General features: G+C 44.1%; 2 protein-coding genes across 2 annotated transcripts in view; one reads left to right on the top strand and one right to left on the bottom strand.

Annotated features, from left to right (window-relative positions):
- Positions 1-4,787, bottom strand: part of lama1 (laminin, alpha 1) — a gene marked incomplete at its 5' end in the record, with an annotated part of 57,660 nt that extends 52,873 nt beyond the window's left edge. The window contains one exon of the mRNA XM_083682078.1: positions 4,724-4,787. Within this exon, the coding sequence (XP_083538204.1) occupies positions 4,724-4,787 (64 nt within the window). The remainder of the gene's footprint in view (positions 1-4,723) is intronic.
- A 10,676-nt stretch (positions 4,788-15,463) lies between these two features.
- lrrc30a (leucine rich repeat containing 30a) lies at positions 15,464-16,886 on the top strand. The gene is made up of 2 exons (XM_083684728.1): positions 15,464-16,015; positions 16,271-16,886. Exons 1-2 carry the CDS (start codon positions 15,470-15,472, stop codon positions 16,601-16,603), a joined length of 879 nt encoding a protein of 292 aa, XP_083540854.1. The 5' UTR covers positions 15,464-15,469; the 3' UTR covers positions 16,604-16,886.
- Positions 16,887-21,474: the final 4,588 nt, after the last annotated feature.

Below are 21,474 nucleotides of genomic sequence, written 5' to 3'. Positions count from 1 at the left end.
CCAAGGGAATTACTATTGAACAAGCACTAAAGAATGAGAATAATATAGAATAATATCAACACCAACGCCGCTTTGATGTCATGTTCCACCACCTGGAAGCGTTCATGGAGCTGCTTATGTCTCTAGATGCAGTCAGAGCAGATGATGACTAAAGCATGGAGGAGCCCCCCAGGGGTGGAAGAGCCCCCCCAGGCCATCGAGTTAAACCAGCTGAAATCACCACAGCTATGGATGACACCACAGTCTAGACATCCATTCATTAGCAAGGACTGGATCTGATTCATGGCTTGGACTTTAGGATTTGAAGACTTGAAGGCCTACATGTATTTAATCATCGTATTAAACTCTAGAGCTGATTTATTCTAACCTAATTAGAGTCCCGTCCCCCCACACCCCTAATTAGAGTCCCCCCCCCCACACCCCTACCTCCCCACCCCCCCCTAGTCAGTGTGTTGACTCAGGTGACAAGAGAGCCACTAGCATTCACACTGCTCTGCACCTGGTTGGCTGCACCAGCCAATAAAAACAGTTCCCTCTAATGGAATTCCCTTGAGACAAACCGTATAGTTGACCTGCTTTCACCTGTATTCACTTGATTTCCAAACAAAGAAAATAGTAGGAGTTTGGTGGTCACGGAAGAAAATGACAACTAATAGTTGTAAAAGCATTTCAACAAGTTCTAAAAACATTACAGAACAAGTTAATGAACTGTTCAACATCTCAGCAGGGATATGGTGATTGCCCCCCCCCCCCCCGTCACTCCCTCTCTCTCTCTCTCTCTCTTTCCCTTTTCCTTTCCAGTCCACAGAACACAGAGGTCAGGTCAACCTTCTCTATGTAAGAGAAGCCAGCCATCAAAGACCAGTCATCCAACCACAGCCAGAGCCAGCCAGTCAGACAGACAGCCCTCCACCCCTGCCTGGACAATGTTTGGACAGCGTCCATTGATTGTCAGGTGTGGACCATAGCAGCTAGGAGAGGTCAGAGGTCACCTCATCAGGGGTACCCAGGATTACTGGAGCCCTGGTTCTGCAACAGAGGTCATCTTTGGAATGCAACTGTCAGTGAACACAAAGGCAGTGTTTGGACGGCTCAATCACTGATAGCATCTCTGGGTCAATAAGGTAGACACGCTGGTGGAGCAGCTCAGGTAACAGCACCACTCAGGGCTCTGATTAGGCAAAGAACACTGAGTCAACAGGGCTGAGAGAGATAGTGAATTGAACAGTAGAAGTAGCTTGACCAATCAATGTGTAAAACATCAGTAACAGTGTGTTCTTTATCTTGAGAGAGAGAGAGAGAGAGAGAGAGAGAGAGAGAGAAAGTCTGGCTCAAGTGTCGTTGCTCACACCACCAAACCTCCCCCTACACACACACACACACACACACACACACTTGCAACACTCATTGGCAGTTAAATGCTTGCCTTGCACTGCCAAAAACACTTGTGACTTTGTTTAAAGTTTATGAGTTTAACTTTCCCTTTAATAATCAACCTCAGGTAGACCTGCAGCGTGATTCCTGAGGAGCGGTCTGGAAATGTCGGAACTCACCCCCCGTGGCTGTTTCCACACTAATAAATAATCTGTTTGTGACCTTCAGGTCACATGTCCTTACAGTACACACACACACACACACACACACACACACACACACACACACACACACACACACACACACACACGTCCTTACGGTACGTTCCTAAAACCCTTCTAGAAGTCAATCCAGTTGAGGAGACAGTGAAAGGCAATTTTATGAGGTATTATCAATAAAGCCTGACAGTAGACTGTCTCTCCAGCTACTCAGAGCAGAGAGAGAAGGTGAGGAGATTGTCATTTAGAGCCTCTTATCTTTGTTTGCAGCGCTACCAACCGCTGCTGAACTGTAGCTTCTTAATTGTCCTTCTCAGGGCAAATCCGATAAAATGTGGGTTCAACCTTTTCAAGGTAATCAGATAGCAGGGTGGTCTGATAGCAGCTCAAAGGAGCTGATACAATCAGACGGGGGGTGGGTTGGGGTGGGGGTGGGGGGGGGGGCTGACTCGTGTCAACAATGGAGATCACAGATTAGATATGCGGAGTGCAGCCACAGTGTGTGAGTCTGATTACGAATCTCTGAAACGCCGAGGGATTGTAGGAGGTGGGACCATACAGGTAGAGAGATATGGGGGTGCCCACCCCGCCTGCTCTGTAATACGAGACTCTTCTGCAGCCACTGGTGTTGTACTGTAGATCCCAACTCACTCATGTGGCGGACTAGTCTGAGGCGCTCGTAAAGAGAGAGCTCTGTCATTACTGCAGAGCACCAGCCAATCACCACGCCCTCCTCAACTCCAGACGCTACTACTGCAACTACAGCTCCACACCTGGGCATGTCAAAGAAGGAGTTAGGAGGAGATAGGGGAATTATTCTTCTTCTAGCATTGTGACTGCCAATAGCCCCTGGTCCTAGCATACATTACTTTGTCTTATGATGACTGATGGGTAGATGATTCACGTACTTAGACAAATGCATTTGTTGTAAATCGCTTTGGATAAAGGCGTCTGCTAAACGCCATGAATGTAAATAGCATAAGGAGGAATGAGACAAAATGCCTTCAACTGAGACAGGCAGACTAGTTATTACACTAAGGCAGACTAGTTATTACACTAAGGCAGACTAGTTATTACACTAAGGCAGACTAGTTATTACACTAAGGCAGACTTAGTTATTACACTAAGGCAGACTAGTTATTACACTAAGGCAGACTAGTTATTACACTAAGGCAGACTAGTTATTACACTAAGGCAGACTTAGTTATTACACTAAGGCAGACTAGTTATTACACTAAGGCAGACTTAGTTCCTGGTCAAACAGTGGCTGACATGAGCACTTTAGAAGATGCAGGGTAGAAATACTCAGGATGCACATCAATGAGATTTGATTTCAAAGTCAGTGTTTTACTTACAGCTAATCGAAACTCTGAGTCATGACTTGGGTTCATATGTAGCCAGTGGAGCCATTGCGATTGTATCGAGGCTTTGGGAAACCGTTACATGACAGTGTGTCTTGTGAAAACAACACTAATCCTCACTGACGTCAAAGGGACTAAGCAGGGCGGGGGCCCGTGCAGGAGACCTGTGGGGGGGGGATGGGGGTCTGCTACCACAAAGCGGGAAAACATACAGACGTATGGACGCCCATGACTTGAATACATACAATAACATTTTGGGCTTTATGCTGTCAAAATCTCTCATTCATTCATTCATTCATTCATTCACTCACTCACTCACTCACTCACTCACTCACTCACTCACTCACTCACTCTCTCATTCATTCACTCATTCACTCATTCATTCATTCATTCATTCATTCATTCATTCAAGTGTTGAATGAATGAACTCTGGTTTGATTGGATAATACCATCTGCCTAGTGATATGTAGAATGTAAATGTAGATGAGAGGTCCCATTGGTATGCTAATGTTGGGTAGATAATGCTGGTTAGGAAGGCTTCCATTTGGGACCCTTTGAATAATGTAGCTGAAGTGTTAATATCACCTTTAATTAGTTGGCCTTAGATGGTGTCTCACTCATCCAGGTGGGACCAGATGGGAGTGACACCTTGTCTTTGAGTCAGTATGTGCTAAATACAACATACAGATCTTCCCAGGGTCCCGAGGGGGATCAGAGATGTGTACTGTGTGGCAATTAAGAGCTTCTCTAAAGGTGTTGAAATCAAGCAAGACTAATGTCTTAATCAACAAGACATGTTGTGTGGCGGTTGGTTTGTGTAAATGTCTGTGAACAAGAATGTCCTCGTTGGGAAGACAATTATGTTTTGAGTTTCATAACTGTTTCCATTCTGTTTCATAACTTTGTTAAATCAAATGGGATCCAGTATCTTCCATATTAAACTACATCAGTCTCACAAACAAGTTGAACGTTTTAGATTTAAAATGTTCTATGCTAAATACATTTTAAAAAAAACACCACCAAAGGCAAAAAAATCAGGAGATAATGCAATAACTGATTGTGTTATAACCATAAAATCTACACTTGTGAATATTTCTACTGATACCACGATTGTCATTGCAATTAGACCTTTAGACTTGGGCCTCGGGGGCGATCCTCTAACATGTTAGCATGACTGTGGTTTGCAGAGAGAGAGGCGTCAGCCTTTGTCATTCATTTGTATGACAATGGCCTGGAATTCCTCTCAAGAGAACCTCTTAAGCAAAGACCGTTAGGAATGAACAGTGCTTAGGTGAGAAAACTAATAACGATTTAACTATTTATCACATAGGCCTACAACATTTGACCGGTTAAATAAGTCTACGGAAGATGATGCATTTTTTAAAAAAGTAAACTTTGTGATTCATAAAAAGCCATTTTTAATAGACCTAAACTTTGACATCACTAATTGTGCAACAAAATGCTATTCTTTTGCCCCCAAATAGTTGTTTTATTATTTTACTTGAATAATGCATTAGAGAGATTTTGCCTTTTCTGGATAGAAGTTGAATGCAATGAATATACAAATCTTGGCCTAATCATTTTTCTTTCGATAAAACAAATGTCAATATTCATTGTCGACCTTTCTTCTCTACACCATCACGTCAGGCTAAGTTAGTTTTCCCCATGCACTATTCAATGATTACAAAATCAGACGCGGTGAGACCTCGTGTTGAATGAACATTCAGTAAAAATGCACCGTCAATAGGAAAAGCATTACTTCCAGCTCACCTCGTTGCTGGCACTCCGCGGAGGCTGCACACAGCAGTACGATGATCACACAGAGGACCCGCATCTCTCTCAGTTCATGTGGACGTCGGCTTCAGATAAAGTTCTCCAGTAATTAGAGATGAATATAATTTGTAATGTTTGTAGGGACTAATACAATTGTCTGACTAATTCCTTCCCATTCGTTTTCGCCAGCAGTCTATCTGGCATCCAGTTAATACCCCCTCTTTCCTCCCTCTCTTTCTTTCTCTCTCTCTCTCTCTCTCTGTCTCTCTCCCTCTCTTCTCTCTCCTCTCATTCATTCAGCACTAACTTTTGTCTCAACTTTTTTTCATTCTGTCCCGCTAGAAAGTCGCTGGCAGGACTGAACCATTCCGTGAGGAGTAGGGGTGTGTGACCAAGATTAATCATCAACCAATGATCTTTACCTCATTCCAATGTTTTAGTATGAATTTAGTTGTACATTAAACATACATGCATGTTTAAAACACATTTCTGTTTCTTGTAAAGTTGTCCACAAATTAGAAATACAATTTCATGGTGCAGACTTGTACGACTTTTTAGATTTTATAACGTTGTTATAACAACGCCTGTTTTATTAGAATTATATTTACTTTGTATAGAATGTGCAATATTCAGTTCATGTATTCAATCATGAACAAGACATTTCCAAAACAGTAAGCCACAGTAGTAACAGACTACTTTCATTCACTAAATAAACTACAGTCCATGTAAATATTGAACCATTAACATTTTGAAGGGCATCCAGTATTACTGGCAGTAAGTGCAGTAGGTGTATAGAAGGCTGTTGTCTTGAATTACAACTACAAGTGTCTGTGGATCAACTATTCCAGACAGAATATAAAACCTTACATTTACATTCATGGCATTTAGCAGACATCTTTATCCAAAGCGACTTACAACAAATACATTTGTTTAAGTAAGTGAATCATCTATCCAACAGTCATCATAAGACAAAGTAATCAATGCTCACACCAGGGGCCATTGGCAGTCGTAATGCCAGAAGCCAATTTATTTATTTATTGATTTTTATTATTATTATTAACAGGAGAGAACTTGTACAGGGGGGAAGTGGGGGTGAAGAGGTCTCAAGGGTTGGGGTTAGGGTTAGTACAGGGTGGGTAGTTCAACTGACATGTGCATGTCAGTTGAAGTAATGTCATTACATACTAAGAATCATCCTCACTATATAATTGCTCCCAACAAATCAACTACATTATGTTAATCCAGATATTACAAAATTATACCAAAATGAGTCTTTGATCCATTTCTCCATAAGCTACTTTTTTGAGAGAAACCTTTCAACAAAGACGTTTTGTGGAACAAAGTGGGTCATATCCATTGACATAAGGAGGTCTCAGGGTCACGGGTGGGCGTGCTTCTGCCCTCCGCTGGACGATATAGAACTTTACTGACACTGCAAAAAAAAAATTTTCAAGATATGTTTTTAGGGCATTTCTGCTCTATTGGGATAGAGACAGTATACAGTACCAGTCAAAAGTTTGGACACATCTTGCCAAGAGTCTGCAAAGCTGTCATCAAAGCAAAAGGTGTCTACTTTGAAGAATCTAAAATATAAAACATATTCTGGTTTGTTTAACACTTTTTTGTTTACTACATAATTCCATATGTGTTCCTTCATAGTTTTGATGTCTTCAATATTAATCTACAATGTAGAAAATAATAAAAAATAAAGAAAAACCATTGAATGAGAAGGTGTGTCCAAACTTTTGACTGGTACTGTAGATTGCCAGGAAGGATGGGAGAGAGAGAGAGGGGGGATGACATGCAAGATATCTCGAGGGTCGGAATCGAACCCGGAACCCTGCGGTGTTTTACGCCAACCAAGCCCCCTGACACTGTATGACACTAACGTCTGTTACAATTCAACATACATTCTTCAATTAAAGCGACAGGTCCTCACACACACGAAAGGTCATGTCAGACCAACTCGTAAACACATGACCATAAGATTCCTATGAACTGGTGTATCACGATTGGTTAAATTTTTTACGGCTCAGGACCAATCAACACCACTTGACACATGGGTGTTCCGTAAGGTGAAACTCCCCTATAGAGCTATGGCACCCAGCCTATGGAGTTACTTCGCTTCCTGTGTCCTGGTTGGGAGTCTCTCCCCAACAGACAGACTTTGAGGTTGGCAAGTCTGAGTCTACTCAGTCAGTAATGCTGCAGCCACACACCTGTCTTGTGGGGGCACCAGTGGGAAGCGTACTGTATGTGTATGTTTTATCATGTCTTTTGCACTGTGCCACTATTTGCACTGTTTACATCCTAACAGGATGTTTGGACTGTGTCTATATCAGCATTTTGTCTATTAGAGTCACATGGGATCTCTTTTCTCTCTCTCTCTCTCTCTCTCTCTCTCTCTCTCTCTCTCTCTCTCTCTCCCGCTCTCTCTCTCTCTCTCCCTCTCCCTCTCTCTATCACTCTCTCTCTTCCTCTCTCTCTCTCTCCCGCTCTCTCTCTCTCTCTCCCTCTCTCTATCACTCTCTCTCTCTCTCTCCTGCTCTCTCTCTCTCTCTCTCTCTATCACTCTCTCTCTTCCTCTCTTCCTCTCTCTCTCACTCTCTCCCCCACCCCCCTCTCTCTCTCTCTCCCCCTCTCTCTCTCCCTCTCAGGGCCAAGGGCTGATAGGTAGAGTATGTTATCATTACTACTGTCCTCTGCAGGGTGTGTTATGTCTTCCGGGCTGGGTTGTCTACAAGACACAGGAACAGAGGGTTTATAAACAGGTCCAGAAGGCCAGACGGTCTGGAGAGGACAGACACCTTTTTTTTTTTTTTCTTTTTTTTTTTGGAGATGGTACAGGGGAGGCTGGTGGAGAGACAGAAATCGGAGGACGGGCTCATTGTTGCCTAATGCATGAAATGGAATGAGGAATGGTATCAAACACGTGAATGGCCATATCAAAACACGTGAATGGCCATATTAAACACGTGAATGCCCATATCATACCACGTGAATCATGTGAATTCCATTCCATGCATTACAATGAGCCGTTCCTACCTCCACCGGCCTCCCCTGGGTATGAAGCCCAGTATGTTCACCACTGCTCAGTTGTAGTTTTCCACTAGTGGGATATTGATCCCTGCATGGATGAAAAATTGATATCTGTGCAATGTAGAGTTTTTACAAGGTACTTACTGTAAGTGGGATGGATTTATAGGTTGGCAGTTTTCTCTCAGGGTTGACTTGGCTCAAGCACTGTCTCTTGTTGTTGTGTGCCCTCTAGTGGTACTGAAACAATATGAGCAATGTGAACTTATTACTCTGACCCTTTAGAGGACAATATTCCATCACATATTCTACTGCAACCAAATAGCCCAACAATCATACATGCTAGATTTGATGACTGTAGGATTTTGGAAATATCTTCATGGATCGTCATCGTAAATACCTTAGAACTGCAACTAATTTCCTTTTTAAGTACAGTGGACAAGATGACAATAACTAGTCCTTGGGGAAAATATGATCTAAACTGAATAAATCCATGTAGTGTAACTGGCAGTACATATCATTTACTATAGTTCCTTCTCAATGTCGTCTATTCGGAAAGTGAATAAAAGACGAAGTCATCAAGCGGAACAAAACAAACAACAAATACGTTATACGAAAATGAGTAGACCTTGTGCAGCATTGACTGAGAGGTGCTAGAATACCCTGACACAGTTTGTAGAGCTGGCCCTGAATTCTGTAATGAAACCCTTCTCGTCTTTGGTTTCCATGCAAGCGGTTGTTGATGTCGTTTCCATGACGGCCTGAAAGGCTCTGTGGCTCTGTGCTGAAAGGCTCTGTGCTGGCTGAGTGGCCCGTCTAACTGCACCGGGAATGACCAGTGTCAGCTGTACGGAGATTAGTAATGGAGATGCGGAGACTGTCAGCTGGCTTGTAACCGCTGCAACTGCTACATACTGGCCTGGCTTGGAAAGTGGAAAGAGGCCGTCATACCCTGCTCTCCCAATGAGCTGCACAGGGGACACTGCCCAGGTGCCATCAACTTCTTTGCAGCACAGAACCTTCAGGCCAAAGCCACACAGATATAGATAGATACACAGTACATTTGTATGGTTCTACGTGAGTCTATATGGACAGGGCGGTGTGGTAAGTTGCTATTGCAAAGCTTTAGTAGAAAGGTTCTTCCATTGTCAAACAAGAGCAGATTGTCCTCTGATCTATTGCACCATCTTGTGGACGTTTTGGGTGAATTTCATTAATGGATGTCGTGTGCAGGAGTAGCCATACTGTGAGTCTTACTCAATGATGATTTCTTGGAGTTCAGGCAATCATTTGTTTTTGATATACAGTGCCTTCGGAAAGTATTCAGACCCCTTCACTTTTTCCACATGTTGTTGTGTTATAGACTCAATTAAAAAATGATTAAATACCATTAAATACCCCAGAATGACAAAGCAAAAATAGGTTTTTAGAAATTTCAGTGAATTTATTAAAATTCAAATACAGAAACGCCTCAAGTATTCAGACCCTTTGCTATGACACATGTCATCAACAAATCACTCAATAAGTTGAATTGAATCCGTCTTAATGCAGTGATAATAGTTCATGTAATTGTGGAATTAATATCTTTGTTTTTATAGGGTCTTTGATATTTTTGCATTTTAGCTCATTTTAAGTGTCATAGCAATGGGTCTGAATACTTATGTACATGAGGTATTTCTGTATTTAAGATTTAATAAATTCACTCAAATTTCTAAAAACCTGTTTTCTCTTTGTCATTCTGGGTTATTGCGTGTGGATTGATGGCAAATTATTTTAATTTAATCCATTTTAAATTGAGTCTATAACACAACAAAACATGGAAAAAGTGAAGTGGTCTGAATACTTTCCAAAGGCACTGTATATCATTCTCTCTTTCTCTTTCTCTCTCCCTCCACCTCCACCTCCCTCTCTCTCTCTCTCTCTCTCTCTCCCTCCACCTCCCTCTCTCTCTCTCTCTCTTTCTCTATCTATCTACCCTTGTCTCTCTCTCCCTCTCTCCCTCTCTCTCCCTCCCTCTCTCCCTCTCTCCCTCTCTCTCTCCCTCCCTCCCTCTCTCCCTCTCTCCCTCTCCCTCTCTCCCTGTATACATTTAAGATGCAGCGTCTTTATCCAGACATAAATAAAAGCGTCCTTGTCCTCCCATTCTCTCAACCCTCTCTGTCTGGCTGTTGGAGAGATGGAGGTGCAAGCTGAGCTGAGTGAGGCTGAGGGCTGAAGGTTGGAGGGTTGGAGGCTGCTCTTCCATTAGCCGCACATGCAGCTGAAGCCCCTATTTGCACCTCCTCATCTTTGGCACCATTATCCTGCTCAGAGAGACATCCTGCCTGCCTGGCAGAGAGAGAGATCATGCTCGCTGGCTCTATCCATTTAGATGCCCACGGCTAGCCAGCAGTGGGCATCCTCCAGCTGGTCCTTCACCACTAATGGTACCAAAACAGGGGGGTGAGCTGAGCAGGTCCAGGTGCCTCCGGCACTAACCAATCAACTGCTCAAGAGACTGCCATCTAGGAGCACGAGGGGGGGGGGTTGATGGAGAGATAGATAGATAGATAGATAGATAGATAGATAGATAGATAGATAGATAGATAGATAGATAGATGGACGGACGGACGGACGGACGGACGGACAGACAGACAGATAGATAGATAGTTAGATAGTTAGATAGATCGATCGATCGATCGATTCAGACAGATAGATAGATAGACGGTGCAGTTCCATGCTTGGTTGTGTTTGTAACGTGTGTGCATTTCTCCCCCAGGTAGGGCCTAGTTTGGTGCCCCAGTGGTACTTCATCATAGAGAGCGCTGCTGTCAGGAGCCACAATTGGTTTTTATCCTCAGTTGCTGTTTCAGCAGACCCAAAGCTGATTTGGGTACTTTGTAACTGCATTAGTCCTACACTGTGGCAATACCTCTGCTCCTCCACCTCTCACAAAACATTACAAATGGCATCTTTATCTTGGGTAATAGCCTGCAAGCTGATATCCCCGTATCTATTCATCATTCTGTTACTCCCTAGCTCCACATTATCTTCCCCTTTACTTTAAGCATTCTATTTGCCAGTTGTTGTGGCAGTACCAGGTGAAGAAATTACATTTCAGGTATTAAACTGTCTCTGTTTAATGTGGTGATGAATAATGTAGTGAAATATGATTCACTAAGCCACAGGAGACTGTGGAAAATCGGAAAATATTTCACAGGTAATAAAGTGATTGCATCTGGAGACTCAAAGACATTCAATTTGGGCCATTGGTTGGTGCATTAACATCATAAGAATACGTGGCAGTTTGTATTCATCAACCTCCCCATCACCCGTTGCAATATCAAAGTATTTAAGTAATATGTCTCTGTAATGATTTATGTCTAATTTAAGTTTATCTTTTCAAGGTTGATTATAATAATAATTTGAATGGAGAAAACCAGAACACATTTATCCTTATTTCTAAGAGTACACACATAACCAAACACACACACACACACACACACACACACACACACACACACACACACACACACACACACACACACACACACACACACACACACACACACATACACACACACACCACACACACACACCCACACACACACACACACACACACACACACATACAAAAACCTTGGCAGTGAAAGGATGGTGGTGTAAACATGTGGAAACTGACATTCACAACTTCCAACAACAATCAACAACTATCTGGCATCTAATCCACAGCTCTCCACAGCCCTTCATCCCTTTCACCAGATAAACACAGTGGAATTGTTTGTGATGATCCACCTGCCGCCCGGACCGAAGGGTAATCTGAGATCCCTGGCAGATTCACAACCTATTCATAACCCATGCATGAATTATTATTTTTCTTTTTAATTATTATTATTATTTTTTTTTTTAAAAGGCCCATCTCCGATCTGATGACTCACCAGATGTTTATGAGTGGCTCCAAGCGGAGAGAGACCAGGAACGAGGGAGCTGCTCCTCTCAAATCCTCACCTCGGGGAACTTTCCACATGATCCGGATCTGATCAGGGGATTCCCTTGGGCTGGGAATAATCTTTCCTGCTTTATTCCGATTGAAAAAGGGGGCATCCTGAGTATATATGAGTGGCAGCATGCCCGGTGCCAGCCTGAAGGGCCTGGGTGATAAAACACTAACCACCTGTCAGTCTCACTGACAGACAGCCACTCCTCTAGGATCAGTTCACCCTCCCCTAATCATACCCTTAACCATACGGGAGATTTATTTTACAAACTTACCCGAGACCAATGTCTTGGGGCAACCTCACACGACTCCTTACTGGAGACGGCCCCACCTGTTTACTGCTGACATGAAAGACAGCTCTATCACATGCACCAACAAATGCCATTGAAGCACTCCTGTGCTATCTGATTATCAATCAATTAATCAATCAATCAATCAATCAAGTTTAAAGTGTAAAGTGCTTTTTTTTAAGTGCTTCACAACAAAATAATACTCAACAATATATACAACAAACAAAAATATGATCTAACACCAATCATAGACCCCCAGGAGTAAGCCAAGAAAAAAATAAAACAATAAAAAACAAATAATAATGTTTATTTCATTATGATAATGAAACTGTGCAGTTTTCTCATTCAAGAAAAATGTCTCATCCAAGATTCAATATGGTTGTGATTGATTTTGATCATCTTTGGATTGTCTAAACTGTGATGGTAACTGGTATAAAACTACATGTTGTGATGGTAACTGGTATAAAACTACATTACCTATTCTGAGTGATGGGGATTGGAGTGCTGTCATTATAACGTCACCTCTGGCTTGTCACCCACACACACACCCACACACCCACACACCGACACACACCCACACACCCACACACACACACACACACACACGCACACACGCACACACGCACACACACGCGCACACACGCACGCACACACACACACACACACAGCCGCACACACACACACACACACAGCCACACACACACACGCACGCACGCACGCACGCACGCACGCACGCACGCACACACACACCTTTGGCTGGTCACCCTGTGGTTCAGAACAGCCGGCTGCATACCCAGACACTGGACTGCCTTGTTCTGCCGCAGGTTCAAAAGTCAGTAAGTCAAATATGTTTATTTTTACTTCTCTGTTTTATGTGGGGGGAGGGGTGGGGGCAGGGGGGAATCTATTTAAGCCTGAATGAGGCTCTCAGTTTTGTGAGCAAAACTGTCAAGCGAGTCTCATTACCAAAGGAATGTCACTAATGGCCATGGTGTCCATGGTTGTCAGGACCTTTCATACATACAGCAGTTCACTCAGAAGCCGAGGTCGATTCAAAGAGAAACATAACCCATACATGCAGCGCTTGGAGCAGTATAGTATAGTATAGTATAGTATAGTATAGTATAGTAACCCCACTCTTTGAGGGCCACATTGTCATGTGACACACAGGCCTCCAATGGCAGGTTAGATAATAGATGGGCTTGCTGACAGCAGGATCCACTCTGAGATTTAGATTTATGTCACTGAGCTGGTCCAAATACCAGGGCCCCATTGGAACTCAATGCATGTATCACTGTCTCTCAGACAACAGGGTGGCTTTAGACTTTTACAGAGGTTTACAAGATCAATGAGCCCTTACTGTTGAAAGAAAAACTACCCACAACAGGTGACTCAGGTTGGGAATTTACAGGGTCTTTTTTTATGTTTAAACAGAGCTCTTAGATATTTGGGATTATCGAAAACATTGATGGATGTTGTCGATAGATATAGACTTCCCTTGACCTGCAACGTCACCTGGTGTAATCATATTCTGAAGTAAAATCAAGTATTATCAATGTACAGTACCAGTCAAAAGTTTGGACACAAACTTGCCAAGAGTGTGCAAAGCTGTCATCAAAGCAAAAGGTGGCTACTTTGAAGAATCTAAAATATAAATGGTTTGTTTAACACTTTTTTGTTTACTACATAATTCCATATGTGTTCCTTCATAGTTGATGTCTTATATTGTTGATGTCTAATATTGATGTCTTCAATATTAATCTACAATGTAGAAAATAATAAAAATTAAAGAAAAATCATTGAATGAGAAGGTGTGTCCAAACTTTTGACTGGTACTGTATGTATTATTATTATTATTGTTATTATTATATATTTTCAATGTATTAACATTGTGTGATTGGCTAACTGCATGTGGCTCACTGCAGGCCAATATGACAGTAGTTCTAGCGTTCTAGTATAGAATGCCTGTAGAGAAGTCTGAGGAGGGGGCATTGTTTCTTGTTTCTTCCTCCTGTGTGTGTGTGTGTGTGTGTGTGTGTTTGTGTGTGTGTGTGTGTGTGTGTGTGTATGTGTGTGTGTGTGTGTGTGTGTGTGTGTGTGTGTGTATGTGTGTGTGTGTGTGTGTGTGTGTGTATGTGTGTGTGTGTGTGTGTGTGTGTGTGTGTATGTGTGTGTGTGTGTGTGTGTGTGTGTGTGTGCGTGTGCGTGTGCGCGTGCGTGTGCGTGTGCATGTGCGTGGGTTTATGTGTCCTTAAGTGCAACCGCCACCAGACTGTGTTAAGAGAGCTAAAGCCTACCGTGTGCATTCATTCGTCGAGCAAACGCAAGCCTCAGACAAGGTTACTCTTCACAAGTGTCATTCACCAAACTATCCCCCTGTCACACAAGCCCTACCCAGTCCACGACTGTTCCAGTGCCGTCCAATACTATGTTGACTTATGAAAAACCACAAGGTAATGCAGCCATCCCATTCAGGACACGTGCAATAACACCTCATTAAAAACACTGTTCTCTCATGACTTTCGGTGTCCTGTAACATTGCCTCAGTGAGGTCTGTATGGGACGCGTTGAAAGAGGTCGGGAGGAGAGACAGCCAGGTCCGAGGGAAATGTTAGAAGACACTGGGAGCATTTAAGCAATGGGCTATTTGTGTTCAGGAAGGTTGGAGTTATTAATAGACTAATTTACCACCGTCTTGGTGTGTGCTTTCTGTAACAGGACACAGTGACTGTACCGGCATGACCACAACAAATTGACTGATCCTACAATCAGTGGAATAATGATCAGTGACATCTAAACATAAGTTCTCTACTATTTGATGCTTGGTATGTAATATGTGTGATACGGGGACCAGATGACTAACACTATGTGGGGTCGGGGGTGTGTGGTGTGTGTTTGCGGCCAGTGTGGTGGTGTGTGAGGCTGGGGGAGGTCGGAGACATCCGATGACTTCAGCTAAAATGTCATTCTCATGTCCTCCCTGCACAATCAAGGTTAGTTATCACTGGGCAGGACGGGACGGTGGGGGGGGGGGGGGGGGGATTGACAGGGGCAGCTGGAGGGGGTGTAGGGGGCTGGGAGGAGGGGAGGAGGGGAGGCCCTCCTCTCCTCCCTCCCCTCCCCTCCCCAACTGTCAGCAGCACCTCCTCAGAGTGCCTCCCTGAACAAACATTCATCTTTCCTGCTCCGCTCCGCTCTACTCCAGCCACTTCCAGGGAGAATATCCACACCATTTGATATATCCGTCAGACGCTTACTGAGAATGTCCACAGAGCCTCTTCTGCCAACGACCAGCAGCACCACCCTAGCTCTGCCCACTGCTGCCAGGCTGTTCCGTCCAGACGCACCTCTCTGAGTTGCACCAGTCCTGGGTGGACATCCCACTGCGGCACACCCGGTCCGGAGGTTTTTCTTGAATCCTTCGGGAGAAACGATCGGCCAATGGGAACCAAGCAGTCCAAAGACGCGGAGGAGGAGGAGAGGAAGAGGGCGGCGAGGAAGAGCGCGGGGCGAGAGGACAGCCTGACGTCGGCGGAGAGGATCCGGAGGTACACGGTCAAACAGTGGGGCTACTGCGTTCTGAGTCTGGCACGTCGCGGCCTGAAGGAGCCCCCAGAGGAACTCTGGGAACTAACAGAGCTGGAGAAACTCAACCTGTCCCTCAACTGCCTCCGCAGCCTGCCACCCTCCCTCAGTGTCCTCTCCAACCTGGTGGTCCTCAACCTGTGGGGGAACCAGCTGACCAGCTTGCCCCCTGAGATTGGCTTGCTGTCACACCTCCGTGTGCTGTTTGCCTACCGGAACCGTCTGACGGAGGTGCCTGAGGAGCTGGGGGCCTGTACCCGGCTGGAGGTCCTTAGTCTGGCTAACAACCAGCTGACTGCCCTCCCCAGCTCTCTGTCCAGCCTGACCTGCCTCAGGAAACTCAACCTCAGCCACAACCACATCCTACACATCCCTGGCTGTGTCTATGCCATGAAGAGCCTGGTGCTTATCTATCTACTTATCTTTCTCATTTGTTTATGTATTTTATATAAACAACAAGACCATTTTTAAATCACTGTAAATGTGAGGTAATCTCATCAGTAGTCCTTTGACAGGTTAAAACAGAAACTATCTTTATGAAACATAATCGATACATGAATACAAATTTACATGAAACGTTTCAGCTATGTCCTAAGTACATATTCAGAAGTGACATGCTGTGTGTTCTGTAGTTAGTACAATGTCTAATTTCTACAGGTGTTCCTCCACTTGGCTTGTAACCGATTGGAGAACATTGCAGACAACATCCAGGCTCTGGTGGAACTAAAGATCCTGATTGTGGAGGGGAACTGCATCCACTCTCTGCCCAAGACCCTGTGCTGCCTGACACGCCTGGAGCTCCTCAACGTGGACTTCAACGACATCCAGAACGTTCCCGACGAGATGTACCGGCTGAGCCGGCTGGAGAAGCTGGCCTGCCACCCTCTGGACAAGGGGCTCCACATCATGCACAACCCCTTACTGAAGCCCATCGCAGAGGTTCTGGAGGGGGGGCTCACCAGCCTCTATAGCTACCTGCGGTCCTCCTGAGACGGGAATGGGACGGGAACCACAGACTTAGCCGCAATGTTAAGTGTGATAATATAAGCTGGGAACCCCTGACTTTGTCCTTGAGAAAGGAACTATTTCTATGTTTGTTTTGGAGGAAACTAAATATCTTTGCAGTGAGAGAGAGTGATGGCGAAGCAGAACCATGGGACATGTTTCCATGTTTTACAAAATGGCTCTAAAACTGTAATTGTATATCTGCTCTTTGTGAAGGTGATTAGTGGTGATAAGGAGATAAGTGATTCATGTTGAGGGTATGAGTCATGAGTCGTGCTTTACCGACGGGAATGAACAAACTGTCATCATTGTAAACTTGGGAGTACAACTTCAAAAGTGAGTAAAACGATGAATTGGGGGTGAGCAAATTGCATAGAAATTAGTGTTGCGTTGCCAGACTGTGTAATCTCGCGTACGCTTTGAGCAATATAGCAATTCACGAAGATGTTTTGGAAAATAGTCTATTTAAAGATAGACAGTGGTTATATGGGGGGGGGGGTGCAGAGTAGGGGAAATAACACAGTGAGGGGCTCCTGTGACCCCCCTACCACAACAACTCAGAGAGGAGTTCCAGGGTCTCCAGGGAGTTCCCCCCTACCACAGCCTCAGGCACGTTATCTCCCATGTCTTTGTTCTGAACAAGCATTGGATTTCTGGTGGGTCGGGGTCGGGGGCGGGTCTAGGCCTGGTTCTAACCCGCTGTGTACGCTAGCTGAATCCAGTTGACCCCTGCACGCCCCTGCCCCCTGCGCCCCCTCACCCCCACCCCCTCTCCCTTATTTAGTTTTCTCCCTCAGGAGGAGAACAGAGTTCATCTCCGCGCGCGCACACACACACACAGACACACACAGACACACACACACACACACACACACACACACACACACAGTCTCTGAGTGGGTCACAGGGATCAACAGCGAGATGCTTCCATTACATCAACAGAAAGGTCAGTTCCGCTACTTTCACCTACTCGTTTAAGAGTAACAAGACATCTTTGCCCGTCTGCAGCACTGCCCTGGCTGATCTCTCACACACACACACCCTACTGCTCACACACACACCCTACTGCTCACACACACACACCCTACTGCTCACAGCCAGCGGACACACATGCTTCATCAGGGCTATTGGATTAACATTTGTGTTGTTGGGGTCTAGCTAGCTAACATTTAAGTTAGAAGTTTGTTCACCACATGTATTGAATGTTTGCACCTTTCAAAACAAACTGGGACAGAGCAGAGGTTTGACTGGTGGTCCTTTACTGCCTGATATATGTATACAGTATGGAAATGAAGTGTAGACATTGTTGAAGGACAGAAATGCTATCCCATGATAGTTGGAATTTTCAATGTGTGTAAATTGTGGTCATTAATTTTAGGGAGCAAATGTGAGCCTTGTTGTTGTGTCTCTGTTCGGCCTACATCAGCTGAATAAATCTAATCAAAAGCATCAACGATGATGTCATATGATGCCTGTAATCATTAATAAAGACTATCTATTCATCTAAGGAACCATCTTGATTTACATGCTGTCACCGTATCAACATCATGACATACAGTATATTCCCAAAGACTGTGGGACATTTGTATGCGTGGAATCAGTTTGGGAAAGTTCCCTGTCTCCAATATTCCTATAATCTCAATTTCATAATGGATATGTTGTTGTGAGGTTGATGTGAGGACTTGTCAGTGGCGCAGTAATCTCTGATCCCAGAATCTCATCTCTCGAGTCTGATTTAGTGGTGGTATATTGAGTTACAGTGACCTCTACTGACATAATTGCTCAAGTGCGGTTGTTGGTAAACAAAACAATTTAGATATGGAAATTAACAGAGATTTTCTGTCCACAGCATCTCAACAGCAGTTATGATGAAGTACAAATTGATCACTTTGTTCAATGGAGCAGGAAAGAAGAATAATTCATTCTTACCTCGGAAAAAAGAAAAGTACGGAAACTTCCATAGCCTATATTCTCAAATAGAGATCTCTGCATTCCATTTCATCAGGAACTGGCAAACCAAAGCCCCTTCTGTGCTTCTTAAATGAGACCCAAAACCGCAATTATCACACACACCTCTGGCGCACACACACACAGAGACACACACACACACACCTCTGCCAGAGGAGGGGTGTTCTGAGGCAGCGGTAATGAATGATTGATGAGGAGTGTATTCTGCCAAGGCCTACAAGAGTGTGTGGTCTCCTGGAATGAGCTGGACCTGTGGGGTTGTTATGGTACTAAAGACACACACAGATACCTTTACTGCAGACAGACAGACAGACAGACAGACAGACACACACACACACAGACACACACACAGACACACACACAGACACACATAGAGAGACACACATACACACAGTTACACCCACACACGGTTTGGCCGACAGATAACATGACAGAAATATCTCAACTATGGATGTTCTGGCAGCAAAGGGAAATACTGTACATGGTGTGTACGTGTGTGTTTGTGTGTGTGTGTGTGTGTGTGTGTGTGTGTGTGTGTGTGTGTGTGTGTTTGTTACAGTTTTTCTCATTTGCTTAAACACATTTGTCCACTGTAACGTCACATTTTCAAAACAGTTAGCACACAGGCTGAAACAGAAGCTGACTGGCCAAAATGACTCATTTTGTTTGCAAAATGCTCTAACACACACAAAACATTAAAAACTAAAAGCAAATATTTGCATCAAACAACACAACTTGTTTTGTTGTCTTGTTTTGTTCTTCTTTCAATCAATCATTACACAATGGACAACAAAATACAAAATACAGCTTTCAACATAACGGTTGAACCATAATTTGTGCATTTGTTGATACTTTACATGGTTACAGTATGTGCCAAAAAAGGCAAGCAAGCAGCATGAATTGTGTTATTTTCTCCAAAGATGATTTTACTAGAGATAACAAACCCTGTGGGACTCGGTTTACACATTCTGGAGACGCCCTGTTGAAACACTGTAAAAGAAACTTTCTAAGAAAGTTTTCTTCATTCATTTTATTCTTGTGTGCAGGTCTTTGCGTGCCCATGTCAGACCTACAGTGAGCACCTAGACTCGACAGATTAGGACATTCATTATGGTACAGTTTTTGTACTGCATTCTTTCTTCACCAAAGAACCAATAAAGACATTTTACCCAAAATCAGAAATACTCAGAAACAAAAAAAAATCTGATTTTTCCATGTCATTCTTTTCCATACTTTTCAAACTCAGGAATGCTGAATACTGTAAATAAAAATAAAATAAACATAAAAGCAACCAAAGGAAAATTATGGAAGGAAATATCCAAATATCCAAAATAAAGAGTTGAAATACTCACAACTTCTTGTGCCACAGGTTCTCATCAACATCGCATTGGATGTTTTCCCTCGCAATGCACCGAGGGAAAAACCCATCCGTGGCAGTCCTCTGCTCCTATTGCCAGGCAACCAGCATTCATTGCCTCCGGGAGGAACATCTGGTCATATGACAGGTGATCATATACCTTCCATCTCCAAGCAGTGAAGAATTCCTCAATCGGGTTCAGAAGAGGAGAGTATGCAGGGAGGAATTGCATCATCATACGGGGCCGTGCTGCAAACCATTCACTCGCAAGGCGAGAGCGGTGGAAGGCAACATTGTCACAAACGATGACATACAGAGTCATGCCAGGCCTCAACAGCCCCCTCTCTTCAGGTGATGACAGAGTCACGCCAGGCCTCAACAGCCCCCTCTCTCTTCAGGTGGAACCAGTCTTTCATTCAGTGCATCAAGAAATGATGTGAAGAAATGATGAAATGATGTGATGAGGCGGTCTGTATGGTATGGGTCGATAGTTGGTATGTGGCAAAGGACACCGTCATTGGAGATGGCAGCACACATGGTGATATTGGCGCCCCTCTGACCTGGCACTGTAACAGCGGCCCTCTGACCTCTGACCTCTGACCTGGCACTGTAACAGCGGCCCTCTGACCTGGCACTGTAACAGCGGCCCTCTGACCTCTGACCTGGCACTGTAACAGCGGCCCTCTGCCCAATGATGTTCCTCCCACGTCTCCTCACTTTAGAGAGGTTGAAGCCGGCTTCATCCACATAAATGAATACGTGATGTTGCCCCTTCAGCTTCAAGCTCCATTATTCTCCAAGAAAACTCATTTCATTCATAAAGCAAATGATTCCATTTGCATGTAAGTGTAAGGTATGACAAGGCCATACAAGAACAAATCCTTACCTGCACACACTGGAGTCTCGCCTCCTTCACGATGTCAGAGTTTCTTTGGAATGGAACACTGTACAGCTGCTTCATTCCGACATGGTTTCATGTAAGGACTCGATCAATAGGAGCCAAACTCACACTGTTGATATTTCTAAATGCTCCCTGATCTGCAATTACTGCTGCCTGGATTTCACGCAGTCTGATCACATTGTTTGCCACGACCATTTCTACAATGGCAGCCTCCTGTTCAGCACTAAAGGTCTTTCCTCTGCCACCAGTGTGTGGTAGTCTGTGGATTCTATAAAGTAAATGCAAAAAGCATGTCAAAACTGACATTATGACATCACATAAATGGGACTGATGAAACAACTGCATTACTGTAGACACTGCACACTCTGCCAACAGGGCAACGCAGTAAAGCTGAAATACACAGTGGTATACAGTGACATTGTGACTTACCTATTCTCATTCTGAAAAAGTCTGACAATAGATGCCACAGCGCTCAGACTCAGAATGGGCTGGACCCTTTGTCCAGCCTCTCTAAAGGACAAGCCATGATTGATGACATGGTCAATAATTGTAGCCCGAATTTCATTTGCAACTTGAGCTCTATTTCCTCCTCTTGACGCAGCTCTTCCACCACGCATGCCAACTCCTCTT

The sequence above is a fragment of the Argentina silus genome (genome assembly GCF_951799395.1).
Source record: "Argentina silus genome assembly, chromosome: 1".
Taxonomy (NCBI): Eukaryota; Metazoa; Chordata; class Actinopteri; order Argentiniformes; family Argentinidae; genus Argentina; species Argentina silus.
This window is presented reverse-complemented; position numbering and strand designations above follow the sequence as displayed.

Coding starts and splice junctions, on each gene's coding strand:
- lrrc30a (XM_083684728.1), top strand. CDS start 15,470: ATGGGAACCAAGCAGTCCAAAGACGCGGAGGAGGAGGAGAGGAAGAGG. Junction 16,016..16,270: donor TCTATGCCATGAAGAGCCTG/GTGCTTATCTAT, acceptor TAATTTCTACAG/GTGTTCCTCCACTTGGCTTG.